This window comes from Monodelphis domestica, chromosome 6 (genome assembly GCF_027887165.1).
Source record: "Monodelphis domestica isolate mMonDom1 chromosome 6, mMonDom1.pri, whole genome shotgun sequence".
Lineage (NCBI taxonomy): Eukaryota > Metazoa > Chordata > Mammalia > Didelphimorphia > Didelphidae > Monodelphis > Monodelphis domestica.
Genome location: NC_077232.1, coordinates 254,826,091 through 254,845,262, shown reverse-complemented (window position 1 = coordinate 254,845,262; position 19,172 = coordinate 254,826,091). Strand labels below are relative to the sequence as shown.

The 19,172-nt window shown below is 36.3% G+C and overlaps 1 protein-coding gene across 2 annotated transcripts in view; it reads right to left on the bottom strand.

Moving 5' to 3' along the window:
- Positions 1–19,172, bottom strand: part of TBCK (TBC1 domain containing kinase) — a 270,070-nt gene that overhangs the window by 107,907 nt on the left and 142,991 nt on the right. For both annotated transcript variants that reach the window (XM_007495831.2, XM_001363355.4), the window contains exon 22: positions 18,106–18,267. In XM_007495831.2, coding sequence (XP_007495893.1) covers positions 18,106–18,267 — 162 coding nt within the window. The remainder of the gene's footprint in view (positions 1–18,105; positions 18,268–19,172) is intronic.

The following is a 19,172-nucleotide window of genomic DNA, read 5'->3' as shown; positions in this document are numbered from 1 at the left end:
ATAGATAAGCAAACTGAGGCATAAATCAGTTAAGTGACTCACTGCCATCAACAATACCATTAATATAGCTGAGATTAGAACTCTTGTCTAAAGACTTCTGGTTTCTTGCTAGGTCACCTTCTAAGAAAACATATTCTGGGTATTCAGCCGGGGTGGGGTGGGATATTAACAATATGTGATCATATACTATAAAAAAATCAGTTATGCTATTCTTTTTTGTTATGTCATGCTTCATGTTGTATAATTTGTCAGCATAGGGGACTAGAAAAATGATTTTGTGGGTTGATTCATTCAATAAGCATTTAGGGCATGTAGACTATGTGTCTGGTGTTAATAGGCAATGGGGGGAAAGAGATAAAAGAGGAACAGTGCCCTCAAAGTCTTATATTCTATGTGGGTGAAGGTGGAAACAAGATGAATGTCTAGGCTTGTGAACTATATTCCAGGAAAACAAAGTAATTTGTGTTAATTGGGACAACAGTAGCTGGAGGAAGTGGGAAAGTTTCAGAAGATTGGGCTGACTTAGCCAGCATCTCTAGATTTTACCAGTCTTTCTAAGTAGCCAAGTCTTGGCCGGATGGGAATTGGGGGTGTTTACAGGGCTCTTCTTCACAGGTTCCTTCTTTGCCACCTAGGTTTCCAAAGGACACATGTGCGCAATTACTTGCTGAGACATCCATCATATCTACTGCCAAATGCTCACAGTGATGTGAGGAATAAATAAGAAATGTAATAAACATTGCTGATATATGGACACTTAAGCTGTTTTCATTCTTCACATAATTGGCTTTCTCATTAGGCACTAGGGTAGGTGGATTATTGTGATACATAGCAGCTGCCCTTTCCTAGCACATCCCACATCCCACTTCCTTAGAAAACTGAACAATGCTGGAACCTAGAGGATTTACCACCAGGTCAATTGCCTTCATAATTATTCGTCTCTTTCTTTGGAAATCAGTTTTATAATTGACTGAGAACCAGTAAAGCAAGAGCCTTCAATTCTGGGGGGGCTGAGCACCTGGTGTGGATGGGTGATAAGCATTTTTGACACATCTTGATGGAAATTTATATCTTCAAATATTGCTTTTAAATTAATGTCATTAAAGCCCGATTTCTTATGATTTTTTAAAGGAAGAAAAGCCCATTCATTGTCTGTACATTGCAGTATTTTTATAGGGCTGGGCGAGAAGCAGATTTGCTCACAGTTCATTTTTCTACTTCCTGGCTGACCGTGAAGGCTGGCCTGTCAGGGCTCTTTCACTCTTGTCTTTATAGGTATTGTGCTGAGGACACAGCAGGTGCTTAATAAAAGCTTGCTGACTGATTGACTGGCCTCACACAATACCACTGGTAGAAAAGCAATACAAATCAAGTTTTTCTTTCCTGCTGGATGGGATTAGAGAATGTGGAGGAGAAGAAACTGAACTTGAAGTGATTTAAAAACGCACCCAATGCATGGGGTATGTGTATGTACGGATATGTGACTATATATGTATATAGACGCCATACCAAGAGGAACAGATATATGTTTGTGTGAACATATATCATATATGGACTCACACACATATATACACATATGATTAACATACCTTTTCAGGTTAATTCTCACCCTGCAGTCTCTGGTCTTGTACCCCCAAACCGTATGAGATATAGAGACACACACACACATACACACACACACACAAAGATATACTTACATATATATATATATATATATATATATATATATGCAACATTTGGGTAGAAGAGAACTGTTAATTTCTAAATGTCGCTTTGTCAATATTGGGCTATTTGTAGATAAACAATACAACTGGCCTTTTTTTTTTTTTAGCTATCATCCCTGCCTTCCCATGAGTATTCTAAAGTTAATTATAGCAAGTACTTATATAAATTATTTAAAGGTTTGAAAATCACTTTATCTATCTATGCCACACACACATACACATGTATTCCTTTTACACCAGGATATAAACAAATGTTAAATAAAAAATATTTTAAAAAACTGATCTCTCTTCATTTTTCCTTATACCCCCATTTCCCTCAAAGAGTAAGGTGGATTTCCTTTAAAATTGTCAATAAAAAATCCCTTATATTGTATGATAAGCAATATATTAGAAGAGTAATACTTGGACATGGATTCTTTCAGTATCTGATGATTATTTCACAATCTGGTAGTCACCATTAGCCAAACTGCCAGATGTGTGTGTGTGTGTGCGCGCGTGTGCGTGTGCATGTGCATGCTTTCAGGGGTATTTATTTCAACTTAATTATATATTCTAACATCTCTCAGCAAAGTCTTCCTTCTGTTGTAAAAGAATGCAAGTATTTATTTGCCAAAACAAGAATGATGAAACTTAGTTAACAGTAGGACTTTGAGAGTTCTAAGTAAAGGAACAATACCTATTCATGGAAAGGGACTAGCTTTTTTCTGTTAATCTTTAGTCAATTACAATTCCTAATTTTTTTTTAGGGATCTCCCTATCTTGCCTTGGCTGGAAACATGGCAGCCTGATCTCCCAGGCCTGATTCCAGCAGTGTCTGGCATGGAAGCTTACCTTGCTCTCTTTCCATGGGCAGGTTTGACCCTAGTTGGGTAGCTTGGTGGCCCACTGGTCCTGATGGTTCTCCATATTTAGGTCTTGGCCTTTATGAAGATACTCAATTGTCTTTGGCTCTCCTTTAGCTTGGACTGCTGAACTGGAGCCATCTACAGCCCTAGCCTCCCCAGGAGCTGGGATGCACCATATCCAGGCTCAAAATAGTTTAAAGTGTTAATTAGACAATACTGTTGCATTTTTTGTGAAAGTGAGTTGAATAGGTCATTCTTGATAACAAAAGTATAACTAATTAAGAGCAGAGTGCTTCATTTCTAAGGTGTTTTCTTTTAGTATTTTTATGAGTGTATGGCCACAAATAGTTTCATGATCATCATGTAGCTGCAAGTGTAATATATCAATAATTAAAGGATTCTCAGCTTCAGGTAAAATGACATCAATCTTACAAGACTGACAATAAACACAGAACTTTCATTGGGCAGGTGTGTGAGCTACAGATACTTTTTCACCAGGCTTTTCACCACACTAGCACCCCACCCTCCATCTGGCTTCAAGCCATCAACAAGAATTATGGGTAACCCTTTGTAGCTCCCATTTCAATAATACTGTGTTTTGCCTCTGATGAATCTCTTTGGTTGGCTTGAAAATTTAATTGGCACATGAGTCAGAAGGAGGTTTATCAGAAATGAAGAGGGAAAATGGCAGTGGGAAAGGACCGGGAATCCTTTATAAACATCGATGAAGCATTAAAATTTTCAGAATCTGATGTGATTTTCAAAGTAATCTTTCAAATATAAAAGCATCAGAGAGAAATACAATGTATCTGTAAATGTTTATTTTAACATCAGTCAAATACCTGTATTTTCTTTCTTCTGTACTCTTGTGATCATTTTGCATTCCAGATTAACTTTAGAAAAGTGGTATTGGAATTTAATTACTTACTGAAACCTGATCTTTGTGGAAATATACACCTAATGTATGTTCAAATATTTTTTCATTACCTGAGTAAATAAATAGGACAGTTAGGTGTCATAAGGTATAGAGCATTGGGCCTAGAGTCAGGAAGATATAAATTCAAATCTGGCTTTGGAGACTTAATATCTGTGTGACCTAAGGCAAGTCGCTTAAGCTTGTTTGCCTCAGTTTACTGTTCTGTTAAATGAGCTGGAAGGAAATGACAAACAGCTCCAGTATCTTTGCCAAGAAAACACCTAATGGGGTCATAAAGAGTTGGACATAACTTAAAATAAATAAAAATAAATAATTTGATTTGATTAATAGAAGAAAACCAGGAAATATAAAATTATTAGTTCATTTACAAGTAATAATAAATGGCAGTAGGAAGTTGAAAGTTAATTGAAAAATTCAGCTATCTTCTCATTTGAATGGTTATGGATCTTTTAAAAGGTTTTGGAGCTTGTGAAAGACTGGCTGCTTGGAGGGTCCATTTTCTTTAAGTATATCTGGCAACATTTAAGAGTTTAACATTAATTACACAGCTTCATTAAATAGGGAACTGAAATAATGGAAAAATCACAACAATGAAGTGTTGTCTACACAATGCCCTCTTTAATTTATGGTTGCTGAGCTCCCTAGAACTGCTGACATTTCCTGCCAGGCAAAAGGTTTTGCAGTATTTGCACACATGTTGTCCTTGCCTCAAAAGAAAGGGAACATTTTGAAAAAGAAAAAAGATAATACCTCCCATTTTTATTCCACTTTAAGTGAAAAAGTTCAACTTTGACCCAATCAGGTTTATGGAACCCAAAGCCTAATTTTCCAAGGCTGATAAGTAAGTCCTCTCTATCTAAAATGACCAAAGAACTTCAAAATTAATATTGCTCTCATATTCAATCCAGTAGCTCCAACATGCACATCAATCTCAACTATAACTTGGTCTGGTGAAAATGAAGTTTCCTTTTTCCTCATTATCTTTGTTGGCATTTATGTGCTAGGGCTTCAGGGCATAGCAATATTTTTTTATGCCTGTCTCCTCTTATGCCTTATTATCCTTGTTATTTTCAAATTCTGCTGTTTCTTTCTTTACCATCTTTTTAAATACAATCTAAATCATTCAGAGAATACTTATCTGAACTCCATTTTCTCTTCTTTTTCCCTTTGGGCCATTTTGTTGCTTACTACAGGCAATATGGATACTAAGGGGAGAACCTGGAACTAATGGCTAAATGAGGTGTGGGAATGATGTGTTTCATTAATCTGAGATATTCCTTTTATATATTTAGATCATGAGTTGGTTATAAATATTTTTATAGGAAAATAAACAGATTCTTTGTATATATTTTAGTTGAGTGATTAAAAAGGTAAAGTGATAAATTTCTTCTTCCACAAAGTCCTTGACCTCTCCAAATTTATACCAGCAGGGTGGACTTCTCTTCAGTTGGTTCCATAAGTTGAATAACCTACAAGGATAGTTCTTGGGACAGACCAAGTCTGCTGTCCTTCAAACAATGTAAAGAAGAACAGAGAAGATTTGGATTCGCCACAAGGTGACAAATTCTTTGGTCATGGCTACCCATGGGGGAAATAAAAAAGAAAAATGGCCTTAAGTTCTAGGTGGTCTTCCTTTGCTTGTAGAGTAAAAGTGGCAAAGTAGTAATAAAGGAGACAGAGGGAATTAAAAGAATCACACGAGTTTTTAGAATATTTTTCAACCTAAATTTTCAATTCTCTACATGAAATCTTTGGACATCTTGAAGAAAAGACATTATCACTGGAAAAACTAAACCACATCAATAATAATATTTTCATAATAAACACAACCAGAAAACAGAAAGGAAGATGCAATTAAATCAAATAGGAAAACAAGTTGGCAGACTGGTTTTTTCTTCAGTGCCTAAAAGGAACAGAAGAAGCATTGTTTAAAGCATTCTTCACCTCTGGCAAGCTGATAAAAGCTTATGGACCCCTTTCTCAGAATAATGTTTTCAAATGCATAATACCAAATGCAATGGAAACCAATTATATTGAAATGTAGTTATTAAAAATACATGTTTACAAGCCTTAGGTCGAAGAACAACATATAAAAACAATGCCTGGTCATCGTCTTGTTCAAGGATCATAAGCAAAAAAGGAGGAAGTCTTTGGAAAGACTGCAAGAACCTCCCAAACTAGCCAGAGCATGCCTGGATACTCAGCAACCAAAATATAAAGCATAGGGTTTAGGGGAGACCTAGAGAAAAATAGTTCAAATTTGAGAAATGTAACCTGGTAGCCCATGTCTCCAAAGGGTAATTTTGTTTTTGGATTTTTTCTTTTTAGTTTGATATTACAGGTTTTATTCCAACCCAATATGATCTTTTTCTTAATAATAAGCAACTGACATAATGATATAATATATTAAAAAGTTAAATGAGGTGACATAAATAAAATGCTACATAATTGCTGGCTATTATGAAGTGTGGGGAATAGAAGTGAAAGCAAGCTTCCATTCTCATAAGCAGAAGACAATACTGTACATTTCGGGGAGCAAGGATTAGGGAAGAAGCATGGCAAAGGGGGCATACAGTAGCATGTTTTGGAGATAATCAAGGAAGTGCTGTATTGGTCTTGGTATCAGGATCAGACCATTGACAAGATGGAACCAGAAGCTCAAAGTCCACAACAGATTAGAAGGCTAGAGAAGAAGACCCCAACCCAGCAACTCTGTAAGATCTAAGTAGAATGATGTCAACATTTGGTTCTATCCTTAGGTCTGATGAACTGGAAAGTTCCTCCTTAATACTACATCACGTTGAACTCTTTTTCCTTTTTTGCCTTTATTTTCAACCATGACGTTTGTTTAGAAAGAATGATATGCCTGATAGCTCTTAAAAAACAAAACACAACCAACTCTCAAGGTTACCTTTCAACCATTAAGAGTTCAATTAATGCTAATTAATGATCACAGCTCACCATAAATGAAGAGGCTGACTCATGGATTAGGACTATGGGCATTTATCTCTACTGGGCATTAACAGCAGAATTGTGGTAATTATGAATGAATGACAGAGAACAGTGCATGCTAAATTGGTGATCCCTGACAGTTTGTTCCATATCTGGCAAGCCAAGTAATCACCCATCATCTTTTAAAATGGAAAATTCACTGAATAGAAAATTCACTCAATAGAAAAAGGTACTTGTTACTCTGATTTTTCTTGCTATACCTGCTAATGAAATTAGTCCGCCCTGGTAAATGCAGATTATCACAAACTAGGACTGGTCTATCACAAAGCATCTCAGAGAAATGCTCACAAATCAAGGTACTCACTGTTGTCTTCTCTGACGCTAACTCAAATGGACATTCACTTATAATACTGTGGAACCTTATCCATCCCTGGGGATTGGGGGTGGATCTACTAGTATTCTGATGGCACAATGGACAATTTCATTCAAGAAAAACTAAAATGGTCTGTATACTACCTCTGGACAACTGACCAAACTCTCACTTAGATAAGCTGATGCCACTCATCTGAATCCCTTCTCACTCTCACAAGGATAAGTAAAGATGCAACAAAAATGTTAAGTAAGTGCTACTATGAGAAACAAAGACTTGTAGGAGAGGAGGGAGAAGAGCATTAAGCTTAGATTTGCCAATACTTGAGCTTTGACAAGTTATGACCATTCTCTCTAAAGGGACCATCAAAGGGGACTTGAAATTTATGGATGAAAGGTACTCTAAGAACTAAAAGGCCTGGCATAGCCTCATTCCCTCTTTCTTTTTCCCAATATTGTCATAGACAAATAGAGATAGAATGACAAGCTAAGACAGTTCTCTCTCGCAGGACCATGAAAGGAGCCTTGGACTCATTCCTAACTATCATTAAAAGATTGTCTTCCAAGAAACCAAGGCTATCTGTGGTGATATTATAAAAATGCTCTAAATCATTACTAATTAGAGAAATGCAAATTAAAACACCTCACATTTATAAGAAATAAGAAATGCCTGAGGGGGATGCGGCAAAATAAGGACACTACTGAACTGATGGTGTGTGAACTGCAAGGATCATCTAGTACAGCATCTCTCAAAGTATGGGTTGGGGATCCTTGGGGTTCTTTATGATTCTTTAAGGCAATATACAATGTTTTAATTTCCAATATAGTAAATATTAATAGATATATCCCACATAAACAAAAGCTCTTGGGTCTGAGCTCCTCAATTATTTTTAAGAGCTTAAAGAGGTGCTGAGACCAAAAAGTTTGAGAACCCCTGATCTAGTTCAATCTCCTCATTTTATATAAGAGGAAAAAAAGGAAGATGGCAAAGTAAACCAGAGCAGCTCCAGAGTCACCATCAAAATCTTCTCCAACCAATATTTCAATACTGCCACAAAACAAATAGGAGTGAAAGAACCAACAAGGAGACAGAGTGAAACAACTTTCAAGAAAAGAAGAACCCAAAAGGTAGGCAGAGAACATCTGGGACCCTGGGATGAGAAGACAGCACAATCAGCAAGATGATAGCAATAGGTGTGAAGAACAAGCCAAGAGCAAGTCACACTCCCCAACTCCACATTTGTTGTCCTAAGTTCAGAACCGAAGCTCAAACGAAAATTTAGACCCTCAGACCCTGCCTGCGTAAATAGTGGTCCTAGTCAACCCATCTCCCTTGAAATTTCAAACCTATGGAGGAGTCTGGAGTCCCAGTCCAGAGCAGTCTGAGTTGAAGTGGGCTGATCCGTGTGAGCACAGAGTGAAGCCAGGAGTCCCAGTCTGGGCTTAGGATGAGGACATAGTCCACAGGTCCCCCCTCCATCTTTTTTGCATAAAGCTCAGGGTGAAGCTCCAAGACAGTGCAATCAAGGCTGTGCCTGTTTAAAACAAGTGCACAGCAAGAGCAAAAACTTACACCTAAGCCTAAGGCTACAATTTAAGTAGTTCCTGAGCTAGTCAAAATCAAAGTAAGATGAAAAGCTTACAACCAAGCCTAAGGAAAGTCTTTGAGCTATCAGGATCTCAAGGGTCAATTGAATCCTCAGGGGGAGGGGATTCTCAGAGTTCTTAGCCTTCAGACCATCACAAAATCATCCTTCAAGAACTGAAATTGGTAAAAACCCAGATAATAAGCTGAGAATAACATCAAGGAAGGACTGAAGTTTAAGAGGGTACCCCAACTCTCCAGAAAACAAAGCCTAACTATAATTAGATAGGAAAAATGAGGAAACAACAACAAAAAAGCAACTAACTCTAAATAATTTTTATGGCAGCAAAAAGCAAGGTACAGACACAGAAGGGGACAGTGAAAGCAAAGCAAACACATGCAAAGTCCAAAGGAAAAATATGAATTGGACACAGATTCTGGAAGATCTTAAAAAAGACTTCAAAAACCAATTAAGAGAGGCAGAGGAAAAGTGGGGAAGAGAAATGGAAGTGATGCAAGAAGAAACGTAAGTGATGCAAGGAGAAAAAGAGTCTGGGGAAAGATGACTCATCCAACATCATGTAGATAGATATTCCTAATGGAAACCTAGGTTTTCTCAGTGTTCTTCTAATGACACCACAATGGGAGTGGAGGAGAATGAGAAAGATAAGTTCTGCTTCCTGGTTTAAAAAATAATAGAATTTTGAGAATTGGAGGGAAATACTGTGGTCACAGTCCAAATGAGAAAACTGAAAATATTTTTCTCAAAGAAGCATTATTTCAAGATGAAAGTTTTCAATAGAGAGTCCCGCTGTATACTGCCATATTATTCTCTAAAATGTTGACTCTCATCCACAGATACCTAACAATGTATTAGAGAACCATATTTTTCCATAATGCCACCAACATTGAATATTTATCTTCTTTAAAATATATTTTTTTCTATTTTAGTGAGGATAAGATGATATCTTAAGGTTGTCTGACTTCCATTTCTTTTCATTATTAGAGATTCTGAGCATCTTTTCACTTGTTTGTGAATAGTTTGCTTTCATTTTTTCTCAGGCTGACTGTTCATTTCCTTTGACAATTACTTCATTGGGGAACATTTATTATTAGGCTTTATAGGACCTGGATGTTATGCCTTTGTCTTACATAAATGTTTAAAATATTTGGTTCTAATCTGCTTCTTTCCCTTTAATTTTGTTTAAAAAACACTTACTTTCCATCTTAGAAGTAATAGTAAGTATCAGTTCCAAGGCAGAAGAGTAATAAAGGCTAGGCAATGGGGGTTAAATGACTTGCCCCGGGACACACAACTAGTTAGTGTTGGAGGCCATATTGGAACCTATGTCCTTCCAACTGCAGGCCTGGCTCTATATACTGTGTCATCTAGCTACCCCTCTTTTCTTTTAATTTAAAGATATTTTTCTCTGTTTTGCAAAAACAAATGAACATATGTTAACACAGCACTATACTTCAGGTATGATATGGTTTAAATAATTTTTTTGCTTAGCAACCTTAATTATTTAGGGAAATGCATTTTAAGTAGTCTTCTAAATAAGATTTTAGACTATGGTGCTGTTTAAAACTGAGGGCTACCTACAATGTTTTTCAGTAATGTATAGGGAGAAATAAACAGAGAAGTGTCAGGATTTATTCTAGGGAAGGAAAGCAGAGCAAACAAGAAGAGATGAAAAGCAACACCTTCTTATTGACTTTCTTCCACCAAATTGGAAGTGATCCTTGTTGTTAATGGTCATAGTTGCCAATTTTTTGATTGTTGCCATCTACTTGAGTTTAAATAGAGTTCTTACATATTTCATAAGTCCAGATGATATTCAACCTTAGTCCATTTTCCAAGTATATATTCAGGAGCTAGGAACTAAATCTTGAATTATCATGTATTTTTTTTTTAATGGAGAATGATTTACTCATTCAAGTATGTCCTGAGATTAGTATCATGAAAGATTTTGCTTCAAGAAGAAATCCCTGAATTTCTTCTTCAAATCTTAAAAAAAAAATGTTTTTCATTCTTCCCAGGAGCATGTAAATAACACCTAATAATGGAGTAAATCAGGTACCATGTACAAGTATTTCAGCAGGAAGAAGACAATAATCCTGTCAAGTCAAGCATAAGGTAAAATGGAGATGACTGGTGGATAAAGAGCTCATTAAAGACATAGTTTCCAATAGCTAGAGGTTTGATTTAGGGAAGTGTGAACATTGCATATATGGAATATTTTTTTGTTTTAAAAATAACCCTTTATTGATTGGCTTTGAAACAGCTCTTTACATATTGGCTCCTAGAACTTTTTCCAGAAGAGGAATTTTAGACAATAGTCAAATTATGGGCTGGTGAAAGGAAATTTTGGATCAAGCCACTTTATATAAACAGAGTATTCTGTCTATTTTAGATGAAGGATAATTTTTATTTAATTTCAAGTAGTCAAATATTTCTGCTAAGAAACATATTCATAACTGGTGGTAGCCTAAAAAAAACTTTTCACAATGGATTTTTAAGTAGTCCACTTAGACTAGAAGGACATAAAAAATCTGCTTTACTTGGAAATACATAATTAGCAATCTTAACAAATTTACTTTGAGCTTTTTAAGGACAGACTGGAAAAAGCTTTTAATCTGGATCAATCATTCTCTGTTTACTTTGGCATTTGGGAACAAGAAGAAAGTATCTGCAGGGTACAGACAGTTCTTCTAGCTTCTGAAACTAGCTATTTTGTTTTTGTCAAACATATAAACAAAAGAGATAATTTGGTCTTCCCCAAGATTTTCTAAGAAAAGAACAAATGTCTTTTCTAATATAAGAAAAAACTACCTTAATTTTTAATCTGACAAGTTAGAAAACTAATATTGGGGCTCTTAGTTCTTTGAAGGAAAAGACTTAAATGAATCCAAGGCATTATTATTTCCTGAAATGGAGTGATTTTAACAGGAAAGAAAGATGGACTGATACTATTTAAAATATTAAAGAATTTGGACCACATGCTATTATCACTGGCAATGTTCAATATTTTAATCTACTAGGGAATCTCACTGATGTGGGTCAGAGGGCAAAATCATTCACACATAAACATTTCTTGTGACTATCAATGTATTTCTGTAAATTCTCCAGAGAGAGTAGATGTAATGTATTGTGGCCTTCTATTAGATTTCTTGAGTTTACATGAATACCAATGGAAACTTTAACATGATTCCTAGCCCATCTCCTAGTCAGTCATCTCTCTTTGATGATACTTTATGCCATTGTTTAAAGTCATGTGCAGTATGAAAGGAATTTTAAGTTAAAAAGAAGGGCCTTTGTTCCAGGGAAAAATTTGACGTCAATAAAAGTGATGTATAGCTACTCAAAGGAAAGCTAACCAATTTCCCTCTTTCTGTTAGAATATATTCCCAGTTTATCATCCAATCACAGTATCTGTTCATGACGTATATACTGATGGACCAGCTCCATGGTTTAAACGTGTGGAATATCTCGGCATTCTTTATCTATATATATATTTTTTTTCTGTGTGGAGAGTTGAGTGAAATGCTTTTTGAATCATGCGTCTCATTTGGACAATGTCTGGCAAATAGTAGTTGCTTAATAAATGCTTATTCTTTATTTTATTTATGGAATGATGCAATGATGTGGGTCTTGATGCCATATAGCACAATGGCATCAATGAACAGGACTTTCTGGAGGACCTTACTATGTATCAGTCATTCAATTTTTACTTAGGGAGCCATTTTCCTTGACAATTAGAAACACCTTTGTTGAGCATTTCTTTTTTTATGCCTCACTTGATATCAATAATATGATTTCAGTGATCTCGAGACCACTCAGCTAAGGAAGCTCCCTTTAACAATTTGGGTCAGCACCTTCTCAATAACTAAGAGGCTCAGAGTTGCCTTGGGTACTGAGAGGTAAAGGGACTTTCTTGGTTCATACAAATTGTATGAATGGATCAGAGGTAGGACTTGAACCCATGTCTTCCTGGCTTTGAGGCCACCTCTCTATCCATTATGTCATCCTGCATTTAGTCTGTAGGTCTAAGCAAAATTTTTCCACTTGTTATATTTCTTAAGGGTTCCCAAGTGATTTTAACATTTGCACAGAAGACATCTTGTTGTAAGAAAAAATTTAAGGCAGAATACATGGTGACAAAATTTATATTAATATACAGAACAATTTTTTAAATAGTTAATATGCAAAGAGCAGCCATGGGGTGCAATGGATAGAGTACAATGGATAGAGTGCTAGGCCTAGAATCTGGAAGACTCGTGTTCATGAGTTCAAATCCAGCCTCAGACAAATAGTGGCTGTGTGACCCTGGGCAAATAACTCTGTTTACCTCAGCTTCCTCATCTGTAAAATAGCTGGAGAAGTAAATGGCAAACCAGTCCAGTATCTTTGCCAAGAAAACCCCAAATAGGGCCACAAAGAGTTGGGAAGGGCTGAAAAACTACTGAACAACCATAGAAATGCAAATCAAAACAACTCTGAGGTATCACCTCACACCTAGCAGATTGGCTAACATGACAGCTATGGAAAGTAATGAATGCTGGAGGGGATGTGGCAAAGTAGGGACATTAATTCATTGCTGGTGGAGTTGTGAACTGATCCAACCATTCTGGAGGGCAATTTGGAACTATGCCCAAAGGGTGATAAAAGACTCTCTGCCCTTTGACCCAGCCATAGCACTGCTGGGTTTGTACCCCAAAGAGATAATAAGGAAAAAGACATGTACAAGAATATTCATAGCTGCGCTCTTTGTGGTGGCCCAAAACTGGAAAACGAGGGGATGCCCATCAATTGGGGAATGGCTGAACAAATTGTGGTATATGTTGGTGATGGAATACTATTGTGCTAAAAGGAATAATAAAGTGGAGGAATTCCGTGGAGACTGGAACAACCTCCAGGAAGTGATGCAGAGTGAGAGGAGCAGAACCAGGAGAACATTGTACACAGAGACTAATACACTGTGGTATAATTGAACGTAATGGACTTCCCTACTAGCAGCAATGCAGTGACCCAGGACAATTCTGAGGGGCTTATGAGAAAGAACACTATCCACATTCAGAGAAAGAACTGTGGGAGTAGAAACACAGAAGAAAACCAACTGCTTGATCACATGGGTTGACGGGGATATGATTGGGGATGTAGACTCTAAATAATCACCCTAGTGTAAATACCAATAAAATGGAAATGGGTCTTGATCAATGACACATGTAAAACTCAGAAGAATTGTACATCAGCTACCGGAGGGCATTAGGGGGAGAGGAGGTAAAGAACATGAATCTTGTAACTATGGAAAAAATATTCTAAATTAACTAATTAAACAAAATTTTCCAAAACTCAGAAAAAAACAACTACTACTGAACAACAACTGAAAAAACAAGATGTACAGGGGAAGTGTGAACCACTTTTACTTTTCCATCAGGTGTATGGTTGTAACCATGTGTTGTGGAAAATCTTTTGCAAGAGCTTGCTCATTTGTCATAGTGTCACCAAGGATGCTTTTTTTACATATGCTGATTATTTTCAGAAAAATATTTTATCAGTAGGAGAGCTGTCATATGGATCTCTAAGATACTAGTATTTTCTCCTCTTTGATGACTGTATAATTATTAGGTTGGTGACCTAATATTTTTTTTAATTAAAAAAATTTTTTTTCCAAGTATTGTATCCTTTCCTCTTTCTGACATCTTGAGAATTAAATTGATCTCTCAAAGTCCCCCAAATTGTGTTACCTTTATACAGATCCCCTCTATATTGGCTTGATCAAGCCTAGAAACTCTTCCCTTCTTTGTTTTCTCCAATACTATTCCTACTCCCTACATCAAGCAAAGTCCAAATGAGGCAATTCTACTATTAGTGATGGAGAAAAGAGTTTAGGATAAAAATCTTAACAGATTCCCTCCCCACCCCGTTTTTGTTTCTGTTTATTGTCCATCTTCTAGTTGTGTTCATAAATGCCCTTTATATATTGGTCCACAACCCAGATAACTATGCTCTCCTAAAGATTTTGACATGAGAGGTAATACAACACAGTAAAAAGGGCACTGCCTTTGAAGACAGAAGACCTAATTATTAGTTGTGTGACCCTGGGCAAGTCATTTAACTCTCCTGTAAATCAGTTTCCTCATTTGTAAAATGAAGTGGTCAGATTTGATGAGCTCTGAGGTTCCTTCTAGCTCTATGTCTATGATGCTATGATTTTTATCAAGCTTTTGTAATGTGCTTTCCCTCCACTGAACCCAGAATTATCTTTGGCTGCTATAACATGGCCTTGGCAAGGAAAACAGAACAAGTATTTTCTGGAAGGAGTGTGTGTGTGTGTGTGTGTGTGTGTGTGTGTGTGTGTGTGTGTGTGTGTGTGTGTTGTTTCTAGGCTCTTTTAATCTCCTGATTTATGTAAATTGATCTTCTTTAGGAAATGGTGATAATCTATGTTGTTATTCCTTCTTTTACCAATTTTTTTCACTTTTTGAAGTAAAAGGATTATTTCAATAGGTTAGTTTGTAGTTGGCTCAAATGCATTCCACATATTTTGGTTTTTAACCCTTCTTCAATTTTTCTTAGAACAATTCCCATGGGGGCAGCTGGGTGGCTCAGTGGATTAAGAGCCAGGCCCAGAGATGGGAGGTCCTAGGTTCAAATCTGGTCTCAGACACTTTCTAGCTGTGTGACCCTGGACAAGTCACTTGACTCCTTACCACTCTTCTGCCTTAGAACTAATGCACAGTATTGATTCTAAGATGGAAGGTAAGGATTAAAAAAAAGAAAAACAACTCCCACATGTTAATGAGTCATTTTCTGTTTCTAAAAGTATAATCAATTTCTTTTTGTATGTGTGATGAAATTCAGTTTTCTCTTTATCCAGTGCATCTGGACTCTTCTCAAAGTATTCATTATACAAAGACATGTAACTTCTATTTAGTCTAAAATTCCCATTTCATTTTCTTCAGTCATGTTTTCCAACATATTTTTCAATATTCCCCTCATGCACATATTTGAATTGAAGTGACCAAATTTTAAAATGTACATTCTTCTCATTTGGAGGGTCTTATCAAATTCTTCATTTATTTTTTTCTAAGTCCTCATTCTCTGCAGTATACAAGCTGTGATTAAGTGTTTCCTCCTCCAAACCTTATCATAAATATTGCAATATTAGACAACCAAATGACCCAGGAACAAACTTATTTGATGAATCTGGATGCATGTTAAAACTGATCCTGGAGGAAATTACAATGGATTGAGAGTCAGGCCCAGAAACAGCAGGTCCTACGTTCAAGTCTGGCCTTAGACACTTCCCAGCTGTGTGACCCTGGGCAAGTCACTTAACCCCCATTGCCTAACCTTTATGCTCATTGGCTTTGTAACTGCTACTTAGTATCAATTCTAAGGCAGAAGGTAAGGGTTTAAAAAAACAATAACAACAACAACAATCCTGCCAATTCCTCAATTTGACTCTGAGGGAAAACTGTGTCTTTTTTCCATTTAGTTTCAATTTCCTTTTGTATTCTGGTTTTATTTGTAGTAAGGATATTAAGATTGATGTGATTCTGTATTGTTATGATTATAATTAATTAGTAGTAATTAACTAGGATAGTAAATTGGGGAATAACGGAACAAATTATAGCATATGAATGCAATAGAACAATATACTATTGTGCCATAAGAAATGATGAAAGGGATGATTTCAGAGAAATCATGTAATAGTTTAGTATTAATTAATGCCAGGAAAAGAATGGTTTGGCTAGGAATGCTAGGTCCTAATTTTCAGGAGCTGCCTGGGGGAGAGGAATGGATATAGTAGAAATATTGATGCATGTCACTATTTAGCACTATTATATCAACATAGTATTGTCTTATGCTAATTTTCATTTCAAGGGTATGATATCTTCAGTATCTCAGCACAATAACCAGATAAGCTTAGATGAGAGGCAGAAATGTTACCAAAGGAACAAAGATGGGAAAAATCACCAGATTGGACCAAATGTATTTAGAGAAGAATTGCTTATGAATTATAAAATAACAATCTTCCACCAAAAAGCAAACAGAAAGACTGATAGATACTTGATCGGGCAGAGTAAAACATCATATCTAACAAGGTTGCTCTCATCTATAGATCACCACTATTGTGAGTTTAGTAGAGTGATTGATTGATGTATGGTGACTATGAGTATTTCTAACCTTATTAGTACTGAAAAAAAGGTGATTGGGATTAACATTTGTAACCTATGCATCAATAGGTCTGCTCTGCCATGTCTACACATTTTTTTTTCTAAAAAATCATGGGTATCCTCAATGAGAGCATTAGTAGAGAACAAGTTGGCTTTCACAAGTAATATTTAGCAATGGATCACATCTTTTACAGTTAGCTGAAAGAACTGAATATCAATTATAGAACAACAAACTATTCCCCAAAACAAACATTTGATTTTTACAGCAAAATGTCACTGTAAAGGTTCTTTTCCAATTTGTCATGTATCATTCATAAATCAAGATCATTCAAGATTACCTGAAAAATTTAACAACAGAAAATAAGCCTAGTTAATGACTCTCTGATTTCAGGCATAAAACAGGGAGATGTTGACTTGAAAACATGTACACCATTGTGATGGAAGAGATCCAAGGAAGAGTCCAAGTTAAAGAGGGTTTCTTAGTAGATTCTGAAGTCCAACAAGGATCCTGATTACAGAGGACACTGTGCTGGCTACCTCAAGCCCTAGAAAACTGAGCTGCTAGGAAGATATGTGTGACCACTCAAAATATTATTGCCTGACCATTTATATAGCAAAGACTAAATGATGAACCCTCATTTCCCAGATACTTCTCCATCAGGCAGACAGTACACAGGGAGTAGTAGTTAGGCTTTGAATTGAATAGGAGAAGCAGATTGTTTTCAGAAAATTGCAAAGCTTTTAAAGGACCCAAGATTCCCAAGGAAACAAAGACTCATTTTCTTTAATACCAATATTCTATGAGTGTTGCTTGTGAGGCAGCAACTCCTCAGATACAAGTCTCTAAAGAATTGAAAATGAGTGTCATCTGATGGGAGACAGTTAAGTATGAGAAGGCTGCAACTTATAACCAAGGATGAGAAGCTGAAGACCATGTAGTGGGAGGGAAAGATTACTCCTAACTACATCAAAGAAAGTGAGGAAGGTCTCCTATGTGCTGAGGGAAACCGTGGGGCAAACTATGGGGGAGTATGAACAAGACACACAAAAGATAGACAGGCATTGGTGTAACCTACCAATAAATCATCCAAACCAATAAGATCACATATCCATTTGGATATCTGAACAAAGTTATTATTTGTTAACTTGGATTTTGCAAGCTGGCTTAACTCCTCAACTACCATTTTTATAGGACAATTTTAAATTCTATACAACCAAGTTACAAAGCACAATTCATTCATATTCTTTGTGGGTACATGTTAGGATATAATAGTCTATTTATACAACAATTAATAAGTACTTTAGCTAATCATTCATAATATTGTCACAATATGTCAAGAATAAGGTCCAAAAGGACATGTTTAGAAAGTCTCCATCTCACCACCACACATATACCAAAGTAGTTCTAAAGTTATGCAACTCATCTTGCCATGTGGCTTCTTACTTTTCAGTTGCCCTTTATCCACATATGCATCTGGGGATAATCATGTATAATAGATATTTAGATACCTGGTAAGTCAGAGAAGAGCAGAATGCACTCATTGAAGCCATTCGCTAAAAGCCGGTCTCGTAGTTGCTGGAGAATGGCCACTCCAATACAGAATGGAAAGGAAGAATTCCCAAGCAGTAATGTATCCCAGAGATGAAAGATCTTGTGTAAGGGAAATACATCTACCAAATGACATGAGCAAAAAAAAAAGACATGATAAATAACATGAAGTTTTTATTTTTTATTTTATCACTATGAACTTGATAAGAAAGAGGACCAAATATGAAACTGCAAATCTCCATAACATACAGCTTTTAAAACATATATATTTCTAATTTAACATGATAACTGCTTTGCTTGTTTGAGTCCTTGTCTGCATTTTCTTTTCTTTGGCTCTCTTATTTGTTCCTTCCTTCCTTCCTTCCTTCCTTCCTTCCTTCCTTCCTTCCTTCCTTCCTTCCTTCCTTCCTTCCTTCCTTCCTTCCTTCCTTCCTTCCTTCCTTCCTTCCTTCCTTCCTCCCTCCCTCCCTCCCTCCCTCCTCCCTCCCTCCCTTCCTTCCTTCCTTCCTTCCTCCCTCCCTCCCTTCCTTCCTTCCTTCCTTCCTTCCTTCCTCTCTTCCTTCCTTCCTCCCTTCCTTTCTTTTTTCTTATCATTAACCCTAATTCTTTTCAAAATCCTCCTATTCAATAAGAAATTAATAAACTTGAAAAATTATTTTCTCTCCTTCTCTGAAATTAAAGTTAATAACATTGGTTGAGACTTAGTGAGGTGGAACACTGGACCTGGAACAACAAAAGCACAAATTTAAATCGGTTCTCAGACACTCAATATGGTCCAAAATCACTTTGTCTTTTTCATATGTAAAATAGGGATAATACTAGCACCTACCTTCCTCAATGGTCATGAAGACTTGTAAAGTGCTTTACAGTCCTTAAAATGCTATATAAATACTAGCTTTTATTACTTGTTATTATCATATAACAATTTCCTTATAGTTTTTGACAAATGATTAATACTACATTTGCTTTTAGAGGCATTTATTTTTAAAAGAATATTTATTTTCTCTAGGGAAAATTATGATTTGAA